Source organism: Athene noctua, chromosome 4, assembly GCF_965140245.1.
Source record: "Athene noctua chromosome 4, bAthNoc1.hap1.1, whole genome shotgun sequence".
In the NCBI taxonomy this organism is placed as follows: domain Eukaryota; kingdom Metazoa; phylum Chordata; class Aves; order Strigiformes; family Strigidae; genus Athene; species Athene noctua.
In genome coordinates this window covers 1875694-1893287 of record NC_134040.1, presented here as the reverse complement: position 1 = coordinate 1893287, position 17594 = coordinate 1875694, and the positions used below count along the sequence as shown (strand labels likewise).

The following is a 17594-nucleotide window of genomic DNA, read 5'->3' as shown; positions in this document are numbered from 1 at the left end:
TGAGGACAGGCTGGGAGAGTTGGGGGGTTCAGCTGGAGGAGAGAAGGCTCCGGGGAGACCTTAGAGCGGCCCCCCAGGGCTGAAAGGGGCTGCGGGAACGGGGGGAGGGACTCGTCATCAGGGGGAGGGATAGGACGAGGGGGAACGGGGTTAAACTGACAGAGGGGAGATTTAGATCAGATCTGAGGCAGAAATTGTTCCCTGTGAGGGGGGTGAGGCCCTGGCACAGGCTGCCCAGAGAAGCTGTGGCTGCCCCCTCCCTGGAAGGGTTCAAGGCCAGGTTGGACGGGGCTTTGGGCAATCTGGGCTGGTGGAAGGTGACCTCATGGCAGGGGGGTGGGACTGGATGGGCTTTAAGGTTCCTTCCAACCCAGACCAGTCTGTGAATCAAATCCAGTGTTTCATTAATGATTTCATTAACAGTGGGTGCCGCAGGACGTTAAGCACCTCACTATTTAAAGTCGATGCTCCTGACCTACGTATCCTCTCCTGGGGGGGAGGTTTGGGTTGGAGAAGTGCCCGGTTTTGGGTGGCACCTCTGTGATACCATAAACCCCAACGCAGATGCTCCACGAAGACACAGAGTTGCTGATACACCCCCAGCCACCGGTGAGTGGTCAGAGCTCAACCGAGCACGCGGAGTCCAAAGCCAATCCCCCCCCCTCAGTTTCCCCAAAGAACCCAGCGGCATCTCCCACCCTGCCGCTACCAAAGGGTCCCTGTGACCAGAGCAGCCCCATCCCCCAGCACCCACCCACCTCCTCCTGCGATTTGGGGCTCCTTGAGCCTTTCTGGGGGGGCTCTTCCACCTTCAGCCCAGCCTCTGGCCAGCCCATGGCCTGTGACCTGCTAAGGGCAGGACTTGGCAGCCCCAGCACTGAGGTGATTTTTTGCAGACAGCCAGAGCCCATAAGAGGATTTCTGTCCAAGAGGGGATGGGAGAAGCCAACACGGATACAAGGTGAGGAGATGCGGGATTTTGGGCAGCAGCAAGTCTGTCTGGATTTCACAGACCACATGTACGATCACCAGGCATCAAACCCCAGAAAACCCACCCCACTGCCAGTGTAGTGAGCAGCAGAGGGGGGTTTGCTAACAATGAGTTTCACAAGCGTAGAGGGAAGGTGAAACCAAGCAGCAGACTAGCTGGAGAGAAGGTTTCTTTGAGCCAGACAGGGTTAACACAGAGTTAATGAAATGGCTCAGAGATGGAAGAACAGGAGGCCTTGTTAGATGAAGACAGTGCTTAACCCAGGCTCTCTCCTCCCACAAATTTATCCACTTTTAAAGATATAGACAGAACAGACAGACAAGACACAAAACTTTTAATGATTGTGGATCCAGGTGGAAACAATTTGAAATAAGGGGGTGACAGAGACTGCAGGGAGGTTGCTGTCACTGAGCACAGGGGACATCGGGCATTTCCAGGGCATGCAGGGGATGCCACTGCACTTCGAAGCAGTTCTCCTGCACCAACACAAGCTGCAGAGCAGCTGCTTTCTAGAGGGGCAAGACTACAAATGCCTGTGCCTCTTGGAATATGACAAAAAAATGAGAATAGACCCCCACAAATCATTAAAAGAACAACCCAGGAGGAGCTGAAGCCCCAGATCCAGGCTTGGACCCAGAACCTGCAAACAGGAGCACAGTCTGAACCGAGGGCACCGTCTCAGACGTGATCTGACCCGAGGGCACCGTCTCAGACGTGCTCTGACCCGCGCTGCGCCCACACACAGGTTTAGGTAAGCTGGTGACCCCAGTCAGGCACCCAAATATTCACCTCTCCTCCGTGGCCAGCTCCCTCTCCTAGCGATATTGCTGCCTTTGTGGAGAAAACACAGGGGTAGGCTTTGGCTCCACGTCTTAACGCATAGAATTCGCAGAGAGACAATGCCAGAACTGCAGGAAAGTCTGGCCAAGCCACTGCTGAGAAAGGGGACAGACAGGCAGGGCTCTGAGGTGACAGCCACCTCCTCTGGCCATGGGAATGGCTCTTTTGCCTGTTGGTGACTCGCTCAAGTGCTGAGCACACAAAGGGGACAGACACGGGGACACTCAGCTCTAACCCCACTGTTGGCTTCTTCGAGACCTTCCAGTTGACTTTCCGACCTGGCCTCGCGTGCCCTGGTACCTCCTTGCCTCACACACGCTCTCACACAGGAGAGCTTTAAGCCTCTGCGCTCATTCCCTTGGAAAAGCCACCTCTGCTCCCCCATCCCCAGCAGCTGAGACATCCCCGCTCCTGCTGGTGGGTGCCCAGGAGGGCTCAGTGAAGCAGTAACTTCCCCTCCATGCCCATCAGGGCACTAGGAGTATTTATAAGGCACCCGGAGGTCTTCTCTTGAAAGCTGCGCAGCACCCGGGGTTCAAACACAATCACCAAACAGCCTGGAGGCACCCAAGAGGTGGCTCAGCAGAAGGCAAAGCAGGAAGGCAAAGGTGGAGGTGAGAGTAACTCAGATATCGTAGAAATCCACGTGGGCGCCGGAGGGGAAGGTGTCCTCTTCCAGGAGATTCACCAGCTTCTGAGCCGACACAGCGCAGTCTATCAGCTGGCCACTCTCCTGCAGGCTCTGGAAAAACTGACGCATTTCAGGGTCCCCAGTCTTAGTCCGGGCTAAAAGCTGCATGTCCGTGTCCAGAGGACCTGGGGAAGAACAACAACAACAGCAAAAAAAAACCACATAAGGAGGAAGCAAATTACACGATTCATTTTCCCGCTGACCCTGGCTCAGCTGCAGGACTCTTTAACCCACAAAGCCAGGAGAAAATGAATAGCAATTAACAAACTTCCCTCCTCACCCGGGGCGTAGTTGAGCACACGGACATCAGGCTCCTCGAGCGCCAGCACCTGGAACATCATGTCGCGGGAAGCCTTCCCGCTGCAGTACAGCGCCCAGTTTTTGAAGGGCTTGATGGCACAGAGCGAGGAGACGTTCACCACTGTCCTGCTTGAGCTTGGCCGCACGCCAAAGGCTTGAAGGGCTGTGGCCGTGAGGCAGAGCGCCGAGGTGACGTTGAAGGCAAAGTAGCTGTTGATCTCATCTGGGTCGGTGAGGTCGAGAAAGGATTTGGAGATGTCTCCCAGGGAGCCTAGGAGGGATAAATGAGTTAAGAGTAGTTAAAGATGGGTTCAACACCACAGCACATCCCTTTTGCTCTTGTGTTTCAGTGTGCAACGCTCTCTTACATACAGAATCCCAGAATTATCAAGGTTGGAAAAGCCCTTGCAGCTCCTCCAGCCCAACCATGACCCTCCCCCTGACCGTTCCCAACTCCCCCAGATCCCTCAGCGCTGGCTCAGCCCGACTCTTCAACCCCTCCAGGGATCCCGGGGACTCCCCCCTGCCCTGGGCAGCCCATTCCAAGGCCCAACAGCCCCTTCTGCACAGAAATCCTTCCTCAGAGCCAGCCTGACCCTGCCCTGGGCAGCTTGAGGCCATTCCCTCGGGGCCTGGCGCTGGGGCCTTGGCTCCAGAGACTCATCCCCCCTCTCTGCCCCCTCCTGGCAGGGAGTTGCAGAGGGCCAGGAGGTCTCCCCTCAGCCTCCTCCGCTCCAGACTGAACCCCCCCAGTTCCCCCAGCCGCTCCCCAGCAGACCTGTGCTCCAGACCCTGCCCCAGCTCCGTTGCCCTTCTCTGGCCACGCTCGAGTCATTCAATGGCCTTTTTGGGGTGAGGGGCCCAAAACTGAACCCCCTCACCGAGGGGCGGCCTCCCCAGTGCCGAGCCCAGGGCTCAGATCCCTTCCCTGTCCCTGCTTAACCAAAAAGACAAACAAAAGCGAGCAGCTTTGCTGGCCCAACCTCTAGCAGGGTCTCACTGCAGGGTGAGGAGCTCAGCACAGCCTGGCTTTGCCCATTGCTTTCAGGTCACCTGCTGAGCCAACAGTGGTGACTCAGGACACGGACCTGCCCTGCCAATCCTTTGCCAAGACAAACAGCTCCTAACCCTCCAGCCTGAAGTACAAGGTCCCCACGGGCCACCACGCATGTCCCTCTTTTGGAGCCAAACAGTAAAGTCCTAACTCCTGTAGCACCTATTACCTACTGCAACGTGTGGTCTTATTCATAGTGATAACGGGTGGAAAAAAAGGCTCTAAAAGCAACAGGCATTACAGATTATAAGCAAAGCGCCCGCAAGGCAGGGCTAGAAGTTTTTCTGAAGGTCTGTACTCAGGGAGCAGAGCGGAGGAGGGTGCAGGAAGGTGGCCAGCTGGCCCTACGCCCTGAGTAACGGGTAAAACCTTGCGAGAAGCAAAGCACCGCGGTCCCGGCAGCGAGCTGTCGCTGGTCCGCTCCCCAGATTCATTACTTTAATAAACCAGGAAGATCCAGACAGGGTGAAATCCCCACTGCTCCTTCACTTATTTACTGGGTTCGGTTATTTACTGGCCCCCAAAGCACCGCCCAAGCCCCGGCTCAGCCGGTGTGGAACCCCAGGGGGACCCGCCGGCGCCGAGCCCCGCTGCCCCGGGGAGGCGGAGGAGGGACGGGGGGGACGGGCGCGCTGTTACCGGCGTTGTTGACGAGGAGCAGGCGGCCAGGCGGAGCGGCGGGCAGCACCTCCCGCAGGGCAGCGACCGCCCGCCGCAGCCCCTGCTCGCAGCCCAGGTCGGCGGCAACGCACTCCACCCGCAGCCCGGTACCGCCGGCCCGCAGCTCGGCCGCCAGCTCGGCCAGCGCCTCGGCCGAACGCGCCAGCAGCAGCAGCACCGAGCCCTCGCCCAGGCGCGGGGCCAGCAGCCGCGCCAGGCTGCGCCCGAAGCCGCGGGAGGCGCCGGTCAACACGCAGGCGGCCGCGGCCCAGCGCCCTGCCGCGGGTGTCCCGCCAGGCCCCGGCCCCGGCCCCGGCTCCATCGCGGCCCCGGCGCGACGGCGGCGGGGAGGCGTGGCAACGCCCCTCGGCACGTGACACGCCCTCACCACGTGACACGCGCCGGCACAGCTCCGATTGGTCCCCGCCGCCGCCTCTCTGACGCGCGCTGGGGGGGCGTGTCCAGAGCCGCAGCGCCCCCTTCCGGCTGGGGCCGAGCCCAGGGCCCGGCCTGGCCCAGGCGAGGCCGTGGCGCGTTTTCCCCCACAGTTGTATTTATTTCAGCGCCTTTGTCAATGCATTGGTTTTAATTACTTTTTTTTTTTTTTTGATACATTCTTTCCCAGCGCGCATGTAACCCCCCCCCACGCACCTCCCCAGCCTTGGTGCTTCCCCCCCGCTGCAACCCGCCAAGTGCCTTTGTCCTCTGCCACGGCTGCTTTTGGCACCGGTTGCTTATTAAGCAGCGAAAGCGCTGTCTGATCCCAAAGAGTCCTAAACCCCTGTTCATAAAAATACAGATCTTTGCGCATGACGATGCAGACAACCTGAGCCCTGTACTCGGCACTGGGGAGGCCGCCCCTCGGGGAGTGGGTTCAGTTTTGGGCCCCTCACCCCAAAAAGGCCATTGAATGACTCGAGCGTGGCCAGAGAAGGGCAACGGAGCTGGGGCAGGGTCTGGAGCACAGGTCTGCTGGGGAGCGGCTGGGGGAACTGGGGGGGTTCAGTCTGGAGCAGAGGAGGCTGAGGGGAGACCTCCTGGCCCTCTGCAACTCCCTGCCAGGAGGGGGCAGAGAGGGGGGATGAGTCTCTGGAGCCAAGGCCCCAGCGCCAGGCCCCGAGGGAATGGCCTCAAGCTGCCCAGGGCAGGGTCAGGCTGGCTCTGAGGAAGGATTTCTGTGCAGAAGGGGCTGTTGGGCGTTGGAATGGGCTGCCCAGGGCAGGGGGGAGTCCCCGGGATCCCTGGAGGGGTTGAAGAGTCGGGCTGAGACAGCGCTGAGGGATCTGGGGGAGTTGGGAACAGTCAATGTTAGGTAAATGGTTGGACTGGATGATCTTCAAGGTCTTTTCCAACCTAGACTATTCTGTGATTCTGTGAAGCGGGTTTTTGCAGGAGATACCTGGTCTGTGTGGGATTAGCTGGCAGCTGGGCTCGGTTTCCCAGCTGTTAAATCCTGAGGACAGATGGCTCCCGTGGCGCATGAGCAGGTAACGAAGCGGAGTTTCACTCTATTAAGCGGTCGCAGACTGGGCTGAAACCCTCAGGCGTTCTAATAAAGCATTAAAAATTCATGCTGTGGCAAAAACCCAAGAGTGATATTTGTTTTGCTAAAGCAAATCTTACACATTCAGTAAAATTAAGATCATCAGCAAAAAAATAAGACAGCAAACGTGTATCTTTTTCACAAGTAGCTTCTTGATGGCAGAACTTGCTTTTGTGACTGCCAGTTCCCCCTTCCCATTTTGGCAGCTCCAGTCTCCTGCATCCATCATGCTTCTTGCCCCGGTTCCCAGGCTGGCACCGCACCCTGTCCCACGTAGCCATGCTCAGCGCAGAGCTGGGCCAGCTGGAAATGGCCAGCATTCTGCTGGACTTTCCTTCCAGCAGACCATTTCTTCCATCTGACCTGTTATCAGGCTACACCAAAGGATGTAGAAGTAGGAGTGAGGGTCTGGGAAACAGGTTTTTTTATCTGACAGAAGTTGCTTGTGCTAATATTCACTAAAAATAAAAAATCAGAGGGAGGGAACTGGTGACTAAACTATCCCAGAGCTGGAACGGGAGGGCAGAGCTCCAGAGAAACTGCAAATCCATAAGCTACCTCCTGATGTCTGATTCCCTCCTTTGTGCTCTTCTGTAAATGAACAGGCTTGTGCCAAGGACAATTTGACTTTGATATTTTACTTTGCACTGTGCAAGTTCAGGCGAATGGAGGATGATGTGAGGTACCTCCTTGTCACTGCAGACACAGCAAAACGATTTCCCGTGCTCACGGTGCTGCTTTCGCACAGCTGACCTGTGACACCACGTCACCTCCTGGTGGGTTCGAGCCCTGACAGTTACAGCCGCCTGTGGAAAAAGAACAAAAACTCATGGTTTTTTTTTCTCTTGCCACCCACTTCTTGGGGAAGTCTCGCTGCTGGGTTTGCTGTTCTGGCTCAGACACATCACTTACCAAGGACAGACGCTGCGCTTTGCTGGCCTGGGTGTCTGCCCCGACCTTGGGTGGGTGAACTTGTTGTCTGTGACTTCTTCCCCTGCTTCATCAGTGCCAATAACATCACTTCTTTAGCCGCTGTGCCCACATTTTCTTTGCTTTGCAACAAAATGCCATCCCCGTCACTGATGGGGAACTTGCATCTTGGTTTAAATCTAATAATTTTGTACGGCTGGGTCCAGCTGTTGTGGGGGGAGATGTGCTGGGGGCAGAGGGAGCAGAAGGACATCAGCATTCCCCATCCAGGGAGGGCAAACCCCCACGATGGGCGTTACAACAATTCACAACTGGCCGAGCTGGCCAAGGAGAGAGGCTGGGGCACAAACTACAAGAGTAAATTTTTATTCATACTGAGACATGAGGTGCACCAACCAAACTGGGGCACCCTGGTGGTGTTTTATGTGGGGTTTTTATACCCTTCAAGCATTCAGGTACAACATGATTTAACTAATCACCAACACACACACACACACACCCCCTCTATTATTAATCATAGTAAAACTTTGCAAAGGAACTCTATTTTTGCAGCATTCTGGCTGCTTGACAATTGATCCAGCTGTCCCTGGAGTCAGTCTTGCTGGAGTTACTGATCTACGATGGGGCCGATGCTGGGAGGGTTTCAGAGATGTGTCAGAGGGGCTGGGGTGCTGCTGTTATCTTGGTTGACCCGGGGTATCCTTTAGTCTTCATGCACAGCTCTAAGCTTCCAAGAAGCAAAGTCCTTATTTCCAGGGCCAGGCTGTCCTTTAGTTTGTTTTACATGAGCATGAATGTAAAGTGAAGTGGAAGTAAAATTCCACTACCAGTGGAGAATGTAAATAATATATATATTAACAAAGTTAATATACTTTCACTCTACAAGGATTGGTTGATATAAGAAAGTAAGAAATTTTCACAGCCCATAAGAGCTATGAAATATCCCCTTCAGATCAACTCTCTTTTCATTCCCTGTGTTGCTTTTTTAAGTCAGTCATTTTGAGGATTTGCTGAATGTCACTTTATGCCACAAAGGGCATCTCCTGACCTCAGGTGGGTGACCTGTGGGGTGACGTGCTGTGCGCTGGAAACAAGGGAAGAAGAAAAGAAGAAGAAGAAAATGAGGAGAACAAGAAGAAAACAAGAACATTCTGACCTATTAGAAAAATCTGATTTCCAACCAAAATTGCTAAGACTGTGTCCAAGATGGATTTCTCTGTTGCCTGATGGACACTGTGCGTGGTGGAGACCCTCCGTAAACAGCTTGGTGAGGGTGAGCGTGGTGTGAGGAGCTCTGCCTGCATAGTTACGGAGGTGAAACTTCATTCCCTGGTCTCTCTGTGTTCTTACACCAGATACTCTCTGTCTCCCATGACATCACCTTGCTTCTTCCACTGGATTTTAACTTGATACAATCATGCTGATAGCAGCTATTTCATTTTTATTGGAGAACACTCCATCCTAAGCATTGCTCAGCAATTTCAGGGCGTGCTGCAGCCTCAGGTTTTATGTCTCCAGAGACAGCACTCTTCTTATCCTTCTTCCAAGCACCCTGGAAGTGCTGCTGCCAGAGCACCTCTGGGAGAAACTGAGATGGTCTGCAGCAAGGGTAGGGAACTTAGCATCAGGAAATCTGGACAAAGGGCTAAATCCAGTAAAGGATGTAGATACTGGCCTGGCATGTTTTGTTTTGGTTTTTTACTTCTGATTTTTTCATGCCTCTCTTTTTATAAATCTGCGGGTTTTTTTCCAACTTGCTAGTTCCTCTCCTTCTCCACCATCCAAAACCAGGCATAGGACTGCAGGGATAATTCACAGAGAGAAAGTTTCCCCGTGGAAGAAAGACTCCAGAAATGGCAGCTGCTATCAGAGCGGAGGAGGACTGCAAAAATTAAATTAATATTGGAAAAGAGCATGGAGCGGAATACAATTTTAATGTAATTTGTGGGAACCAGTGCTTTTTGGTCTGTCTGCTCTGGAGCTCTCTCAAGAGAAAATGTTGTAAAACATAAATGGTTGCTGTTGGCTGGGGAATTGAATAGTACATCAAGAAATACAACATTAAAGCATCTAATGCATGGAATAAGGAAGGGTGGGAAGGGCTGTACGTTGTAGAAATGTCGTCTCTGGGTTTTCAGAAGTGATGGGCTGGGAAGGTGATAGAGCTGGGAAAGCTCTGGAAGGTGACCGGTTGGACAGGTGTGGCTACAGTACAGGAACACCTTCCCTAGTTAGTGAAAGGCTTTGCCTGAGCAGTGTCGGGTGAATGTTGGAGGAAGCCACATGTGACTGGCAGAGCTGGTCCAGGGAGGATTTTTCTTCTGAGGAATATGAGCATCATCTCACTCCTGGGTGAGCATGTAGGTGGTGGAGGATGAGCAGGCTGACCCAGACCGGCAGCCGGGGCTCAGCTGCCTGCCAGGACCATGCTGTGGCAGCAGGAGGGTTTGAGCCCTTTCCAGGACGTTGGGTGAGAAGATGAACAGAGATGTCCCAGAACCAGCGAGAGCAATGGTCATTCTCTTAAAAGATGGAAGATGCTCCCCTTCCCTCCCACCCTGTGCGCAGTGGGGACACTGGGCCCTCAGCACTATCCTAGTCCCCTTGAAGATTTGCTCCTGCTGGCCAGACCCTGTGGCACTGTCCTGTGCTGGGACGACACCATGCAGACACCCCTTTGCCTTCACAAAGCAGGAGGTGGAAGAAGCTGGATGTGGAAAACTAACATCACGAAATCATCAGTATCATCAGTGAGCTTGCAGGTGACACCAAGTGCAGCGGGAGCGTCGATCTGCGCGAGGACAGGGACGCTCCACAGAGAGACTTGGAGAGGTTGGATCGGTGGCCAACGTCAACGGGATGAGCTGCAACAAGAGCAAGTGCCAGGTCCTGCCCTTGGGCCACCACAACCCCCTGTGTGGCTACAGGCTCGGGGAGGGGTGGCTGGAGCTGTCTGGGAGAGAAGGGTCTGGGGGTTCTCACTGACCAGCAGCTGAGCAGGAGCCAGCAGGTGCCCGGGTGGGCAAGAAAGCCAACGGCCTCCTGGCTGGTGTCAGCACTAGTGTGGCCAGCAGGGACAGGGAGGTGACAGTCCCTGTGCTCGGCACTGGGGAGGCCACACCTGGAGGTTGTGTCCAGGTTTGGGCACCTCAATCCCAGAGAGATCTGGAGGGGCTGGAGCGAGGGCAGAGGAGGGCAACGAGGCTGGGGAAGGGCTGGAGAATAAACCCTGTGAGGAGGCAGGGCAGGAGCTGGGAGTGTTCAGTGTGAGGAGGAGGAGGCTGAGGGGAGCCCTCATCCCTCTCTGCAGCTCCTGCCAGGACATTGCAGAGAGGCTGGGGCTGGGCTCTGCTCCCAGGGGATCAGGGACAGGACAAGAGGGAACGGCTGGAAACTGCCCCAGGGGAGGCTCAGGCTGGGCAGGAGGAGAAAATGTTTCCCAGCAAGAGTGGTCCGAGAGTGGAAGAGGCTGCCCAGGGAGGGGGGAGTCCCCATCCCTGGGGGGGTTTCAGGGCCGTTGGGATGAGCTGTGGGGGATGTGGGGTAGGGGAGAACTTTGCAGAGTCGGGCTGAGGGTTGGACTCGCTGATCCCGAGGGGCTTTTCCAACCCGAATGGTTCTGGGGTTCTATGAAATCACGCACACCACGAACCCCCCGGCTCTTCATCTATCAGCGTTGGGGCTTCCCTTCCTGCTCAAGCTGTAGTAGAGAGAACCAGCACTAGGTGTCAGCTGCATTTAAAATCTGAGGGAGCTGTGGGCAGCCCCTGCTCCCAGGGGGGACCCTGGGAGGACAGCGAGGAGGCAGGGGGCTTCGCTCCTGGCCAGCGCAGGGCAGGGAGAGGGCGAGTCACTGGTGCAAGCCAGCAGAGAAGTGCCAGGGAAGTAAAATTTCTCTTGTCTGTGGTGATTTTCAGTATCTACCAGGATATTATCCGAATTGCCCAAATTAGCCATCATTTGAGATTGTAGCTATTGGATTTATCCGGAGAGGTCACCTGGATTTTATCTGGAGAAGCCACCCGAGGCGCTTTGCAGCGCAGATCCTGTTGGCACTGGGCTGTTGGGCCATGCGTGTTTGCAATGGTCTCAGCACCCTCTGACAGGGATAATGGGGCTCCCACAAAATCCAGGGGAGGGCAGGAGGGCTTCCACAGGGGAAAACCCACCCCACACACCGCAGGGGCGGTGGGAACACCGTGGGGCTGGTACTCCTGAGCAGCAGCTGCCGTGACGCTGCCAGGGCTCACGCGTGTTGGAGAGGAAGCACCAAATTCCTTCTGCAAAGGACTGTTAACAATAGCTTTCAGGAAGAGCCCTGGGTATTTCTGCCCGGCGTTACCACCCAAGCAGGGCAGGGCTGGAAGTCACACAAGGTGGCCCTGGCTGTAGTCATCATTGCCATGACTACCCGTGGGCTGCTGGAAGGGAGGACTCTGGTTTCACTCCTGAGCTCTGCTTGTTGTTTTAGTAGCCCAAAGGCCACCCCAACTGTGGGATTGTAGCCCCAAGGCCACTCCAGCTGTGGGATCTCATCATGTTCAGCTGCTAATTGTGTGACCTCCTAAGGACAAGATGCCTTGGATGGCAGCAGATCCCTTGCCCCATACAGCGGGGCTGCTCTCTGGCTGGGTTTCATGGCAGCCAGGATAATGAGGATGGGCTGAGCGGCACAGCAGGAACCTCACTCCTGCAGCTCTCTGTGATGAGAAGGGGAACATGTGGAGAGGAGATCTCCCCTCGTTACGGGCTGGGAGGTAGGATCTCCCTCCTACCCACAAACGATGACCCCTTCTGCTGCTGTCATGGGTGAGCCACAGAGCCCCCAACCGCAGCAGGGAGCAGAACTCAATGCTTGCAACGGTGCTAACCACTTCCCGGCGTACGTGGAATAGAAATATATTGTGTTCAAGCTTACGGGTGAATGTGGTTGTCCTGCTTCTAAACAAAGACAGAGCGACCAGCCCTTTCCTTCACTGTGCTGCTCCCTGCCAACACGGGCTTCCCAGGGTCAGCTAAAGAGCCCAGAGAAGGAGCAGCTCTGAACTTCAGGTAGAGACCCATCTCTTCGGTCTCCAAGTCCTGTCTAGATGAAGCTATGCCATGTCATGTGGGTTTTGGGAGGACTTTAGAAATCCCATGTCAGCTTGCCAAAAGATCTTCACCCCAGCCTTGCCACCAGAGATCCCCATGACTGTATTTAATTAAACCAGAAACTCAGATTTGAAAAATCCCCCACAAAGGTTGAAAGCCAGAACTGCGTGCCCGAAGTTCATGTCACCACTCTTTCAGCCTGCCCGAGCTATTAATTTCCTGTATTCAGAAGAAAAGGTATAATAAAATGCATGAGAAAACAAGAGGTATAATTAAAAGCATCAAAGTAAGTCCCAAGCAGGGATTTGGGGAACAGTGTGATAATATCGGAGAGGCTTAAAAATTTATTTCAGTCCTAAAATGTGAAGCAGAACAGGATTTTAAGTACAGAGCCTAGTGACTGGAAAACTGGGATTTAGCCTCCATAAATAAACTGTGGAAGGCTGGATTATTTTGCGGTTACCGATACGTGTGGCTGAATGCACCTGGGGGCAATAAAACCACACAAAGCCAGGTCTAGGCGAGGGCACCTGCCCAAAAGCAGCACGACCACTGTGGAATCGCTTTACCAAGTCTCTGGCAAGCCGGGCTGGCTCTGCCACTGCTGTGGGTGGCATCAAAGTGTGTGGGATGGTGGCAATCAGTGCAGAGGGAGCTGTGGCCCTTCTCAGAGGCGGCAGCTGCTGACAGCGCTTCTCCCACCCTCCATACAAGCAGGAGCAGCCAGGCCGGCTCCCCGTGGCTCCTCTCTTCCTCTGCCTCTCCAACGCAGCTGCAGCCCTTTCCCCTTCTCCCTGCAAAAGGGCAGCCAAGCCCCGAGCTCTCCCCCACTGGAAAGGGCAAAATTGCATTTCATGGGTGGTGGTGGTGGCGTGCTTTCAGTTGGCACCGTGTGGCAAAAACGTGGAAGGTGGCTGAGGGAGAGGGGATAAATGAAGTGCAGGCACCTCTCCGGGCAGCAGAGATTTATTTATTCCCTTGGGGATGAAGCGGAGGGTGCTAAAGGTCAGCCTTGAAGAAGGAAACCAGGCTGCTGCACACCCAGAGCAAACAGGACTTGCTGATTTGTGTGCTGAGTCAGCACCCGCAGCGTTCTTGTTGCTTTAGAAATACCATGTGCTTCTCCTTGCCCAGCTTCAAGTGACTGAGGCTGAGAAAGCAAACGCCGAGTGTGCCCAGCCCAGCTGAGAGCAGGATTGGGGCCAAAGGGGTTTGGTGAAGGCAGAAGGGAGAAGCAGGGAGCAGGTGGAGGCTGGGGATCAGAAGGAGAGTGTGGGGGCAACTCCAGGACTCCCGTCCACACCCCAGAAAAAGGAACCTGCCCAGAGAGGTTGCTTGAGACTATCTGAGTGTCTCACGACGTGGGGTACAAGTCCCCCAGGCCCCTGCAGGAGGCTGCTCTTCCAGGTCAGCAGCATCTGGTCTTGTTTGTTCCTTTCCTTCTGTTTTTAATTCCTGGGTTTCTCTTTGCTAGCCCCTTCATTTCACTCTGAAGTGTTTTCCTGAATGACGCTGGTGAGACCAAATATAAGAGTAGCTTGGCATCGTGCCCGCCTGTCGTTGTTTGAATATAGGTGCAATCGGAAAAGCGTGGAGGCAACTGGAAGGGAAGAAGCCAGCGGCGAGACGGGGGAGCGGGTAAGGAAGCAGAGAAGCCTGGAGATGTTGAAAACAGTTCAGCAAAATAACAACCCAAAATGAAAAACCAAAGTGAGCGCAGTAAGAAGCAAATTGTTAAAGTTAAAAAAAAAAAAAAAAAAAAAAAGACATTCTGATGGTGGTATTGCCCTAGTGAAACGGCAGAGTTACAGCTCGTCCTGAATTTGGGACAATCCCAGGTGTCACAGTAATTTGTAGGTGGTGATGATGACTTTTCAGCAGTGACAGAGGCAGACTGTTGAACCCGCAGCTTCAGGTGACCCACACATGGGGCTATGTAAAGGCTGCTCAAAGTTTCTGACCTGTTACGTTGATTTTTTAGGAAGTTTTGGAACACTAGAGAAGTTCTGGAGGACTGGAAGACGCTGCTGAGAGGTCAGTAATTAAAAGGGAGAGTTTGTAAAGCTCCATCAGGCTGTTGTCAGTCCCATAAAAAACAATTATATGGAACTTTATTAGTAGGAAATTAAGGGAACATAAAAGAGTTAATGTCGGCCGGCATGGTTTTAAGGGAAATAGAGTCTGTCAGGCAAACTCAATATCATTTTTAAATGAGATTATGAGCTGGTAATAGACGTCTTTGATGCATTTGTTTTGGTACTGCATGATGATTTGATTAATAAATTAGAACAATACAAATTCAGCATGCTTATGTCAGTGACTGGTAAGAATAAATAAACTTCTTGTAGACAGGCTTTGAAATGGTACAAAGTTTCTGTGGCAGCAAATAATTAGGGCAAGTCCCAGACTTCTCGGTAAGCCAGATGCAAGCAATGAATATTCATGTGAAGGTGACCAAAAGCCATGTGTCCAGGGACAAAGGATGTAGCTTTTCTTACAGAATGGAAAATTTTATCCCAGACGGCAGTGACCTGAAAAGAATTGAAGGTGACAGCGGGTAATCAGCTGGACATCAGCCTCGGCGTGACCCTGTGGCCAGCAGGACTGGCTAATGGCACCTGAGATGGTACCAACACCGCGTTGAGGAGGAGCAGATGGATTATATTCTCGTTGTGCTTGTTACCAGAGCCACTGCCCTGTCCACTTCTGGCACCCACAGACTAAGGAAAATCTTGAAATACGGTGATTTTTGCAAAAACTGCATCGATGAGTAAATTACTGGAAAACGTGCCTTAGAGGAAAAGGCTCCAAGAACTCAATCTGTTCAGCTGATGAAAGAAGAGGTTGGTTGATCCCAGACCTCAGGACAATAGGTGAACACCAAAGACTCGTTAACAGCAGACTTCTGACTCTACTGGGAACAAGTAAAAAGAGATCTGTGGTTGAAATTTGAAGTTGGGAGGCCGGGTGGGATTTTCAATGGCATCAAAACCAGCCCTGAGTTTTCCTCTTAAAAATGTGCTCAGGTTTCACCACAGCTTTAGAAGCCAATTGACGTAGGGAAAATCTATGGTTGGTTCTCCTTAGAGGGTCCTTCTATGAGGTAACAAAATCCCTCCCCCTCCTCATTTGACATGAATATTTATGAACCTGTGGAAATGATTTTGGTGCTTTTCTCTCCATGAGAAAAATATGATGTTTTGGTGGACATTTAAAAAAAAAAAATTTTTATTCCAGTGAAACCCAAATATTTCTTTTTTTGGCAGACTGTTACAGTGTCTCATAGCATCTTTGCATGTTGCTCTGTGGAGGTTAATGCTCTGGTTTTTTTAGGCTGTGATCTTGCTAGTTGTGTCACACCCATGGTGATACCACGGTCCCACCATGCTCCAGGCACTGGGCTACTCTTCTTGCTGAATAAGAGGCGTTGAAAACAGTGGTCCTCTTTCTGTTGGTGCAGGACAGTGAGACAAAATAAGACTAAAGTCAACACTGGAGTTTAATGACTAATTTAGTTCACAGAATCCCAGAACCATTCGGGTTGGAAAAGCCCCTCGGGATCACCCAGTCCAACCCTCAGCCCGACTCTGCAAAGTTCTCCCCTACCCCACATCCCCCACAGCTCATCCCAACGGCCCTGAAACCCCCCCAGGGATGGGGACTCCCCCCTCCCTGGGCAGCCTCTTCCACTCTCGGACCACTCTTGCTGGGAAACATTTTCTCCTCCTGCCCAGCCTGAGCCTCCCCTGGGGCAGTTTCCAGCCGTTCCCTCTTGTCCTGTCCCTGATCCCCTGGGAGCAGAGCCCAGCCCCAGCCTCTCTGCAATGTCCTGTCAGGAGCTGCAGAGAGGGATGAGGGCTCCCCTCAGCCTCCTCCTCCTCACACTGAACACTCCCAGCTCCTTCCCTGCCTCCTCACAGGATTTATTCTAAGTGCCCATCTCTGTGCTCAATCTCCTAGTACCGTAGTCTGGTGGACCAAGCAATGTCGTCATACCAGAGGAAGCTAGGCCCTGTTTCTGAGAGCCTTTTTTGTGATAACACCATTGCCTAACTGAGCAGTCAGGATTGAACCTGGCGTCGGTGTCATTTGTAGTGGTTCTCATCCTGTAATTAAAACCATTAAGGATTGTTGCCAGCCACTCGCTCTTCGACCGCTGGCGTTCGATCTTGTTTCTAAAGCTCAGTGAAGACAACGTGATAGTTACCACTGACATCAGGAATATTGGCTCGGTCCCCAACAGCACAAGTGCCTACTAATTTGAACAAAACCAGTAATCTCCTTAGCTGCTAATGGCAGTAGACGATGCTGGGTATGTATTTCCCGTAGCCACAGGTGGCTCATCTCAACGGTCTGAAGTCCAAAGCAGTTTCAAGTCACAGATGATCTGCTCCTGCCACGGATGCCCCAGCTCGCCTGCAGCGCCGGCCGAGGCAGAGCAGCTGGTTGGAAACAGGCACAAAATGCACAGCGCTTCCTGCCGATACAGCTCCCGACCCAGCCCCGGGGGAAGGCAGCACCAGGCTGCTGGGCTCAGAAATCACCCAGCTATTTTTATTCGCTTTCCTTCCACCACTGACATGTCTCTTTGCTTCTTGGTCCTCAGAAAGCTTCTACCAGATCTCCATGGTGACTGCCGTCGGAGGACAGATTTTCTCGCTGGTGTTAACACATCTGAAGCGACATCCATCTGGTCTGGCACGACACCGTATTTGGCAACCGTAGGCATGATGTGCAAGAGCTGGTGAACTTCACGTGAACTAAAGAAGTTTTTGCCAAGTTCTCCTTGCCCCTCCTGCATTGTTCCAGTGCACCGTGTTTTGGGAAGGTCTTTTATCCCTTTCTCATTTAATTAAGTGATGATACAGGGATATTCAGACTGGCAGCTTGAACGTAGCAAGCAGCGCTGAGGGAAGCCAGAGGCGTGCTCATACAATTAGTGTAGTTTATTTATATCTCAGAAGATGAAACGACAAAAGCAAATGCAGAAACGTTTGGTGGTTTGCATAGCCTGGTCTCGGTCCTGCTCTGCATGCCCACCGTGCCTCTGGCAGAGTGTGGGATCTCTGTGCAAGGACGGCTCCGCTGCACCTGGTAACGAGTGGCTGGGAACGGGCCCCTTCCAGCCTTGTTTTCACAACACAAAAAAATAACAATAATAACCAGCTGCTTCCAAAGGAGGGAGCAGCCCCGGGAGCCGCAGTGTTAAACCTTGAGGAGACCTTGATATCCAAGGATGTTTCTGGGGACAGGCGGTGTTTTTCGGAGGAAGCTCCACAGTGTCCTTGGGTGAAGATGCCCCTTGGGTTGCTCAGCTCGGGGGGGGCCACGCTGCAGCTCGGCAGCTGGTGGGACACTCTAGGATGAAGCTGAAAGGCGGGTCGGTGTCAGCAGGGCGCTTTCTTTGGGACCACAGTCAATGACACCTTTTTAGGGGGGGGGACGGACATCGTTTATGGGGCTGAAGGACAGGATGGGGCTGGTGAAGAGG

The 17594-nt window shown here is 53.4% G+C and overlaps 1 protein-coding gene across 1 annotated transcript; it reads right to left on the bottom strand.

The window, feature by feature from the left end:
* Positions 1-1308: 1308 nt before the first annotated feature.
* Positions 1309-4893, bottom strand: SPR (sepiapterin reductase). The gene is made up of 3 exons (XM_074903687.1): positions 4516-4893; positions 2803-3093; positions 1309-2647 (listed from the first exon to the last, which is right to left on the bottom strand). Exons 1-3 carry the CDS (start codon positions 4856-4858, stop codon positions 2457-2459), a joined length of 825 nt encoding a protein of 274 aa, XP_074759788.1. The 5' UTR covers positions 4859-4893; the 3' UTR covers positions 1309-2456.
* Positions 4894-17594: the final 12701 nt, after the last annotated feature.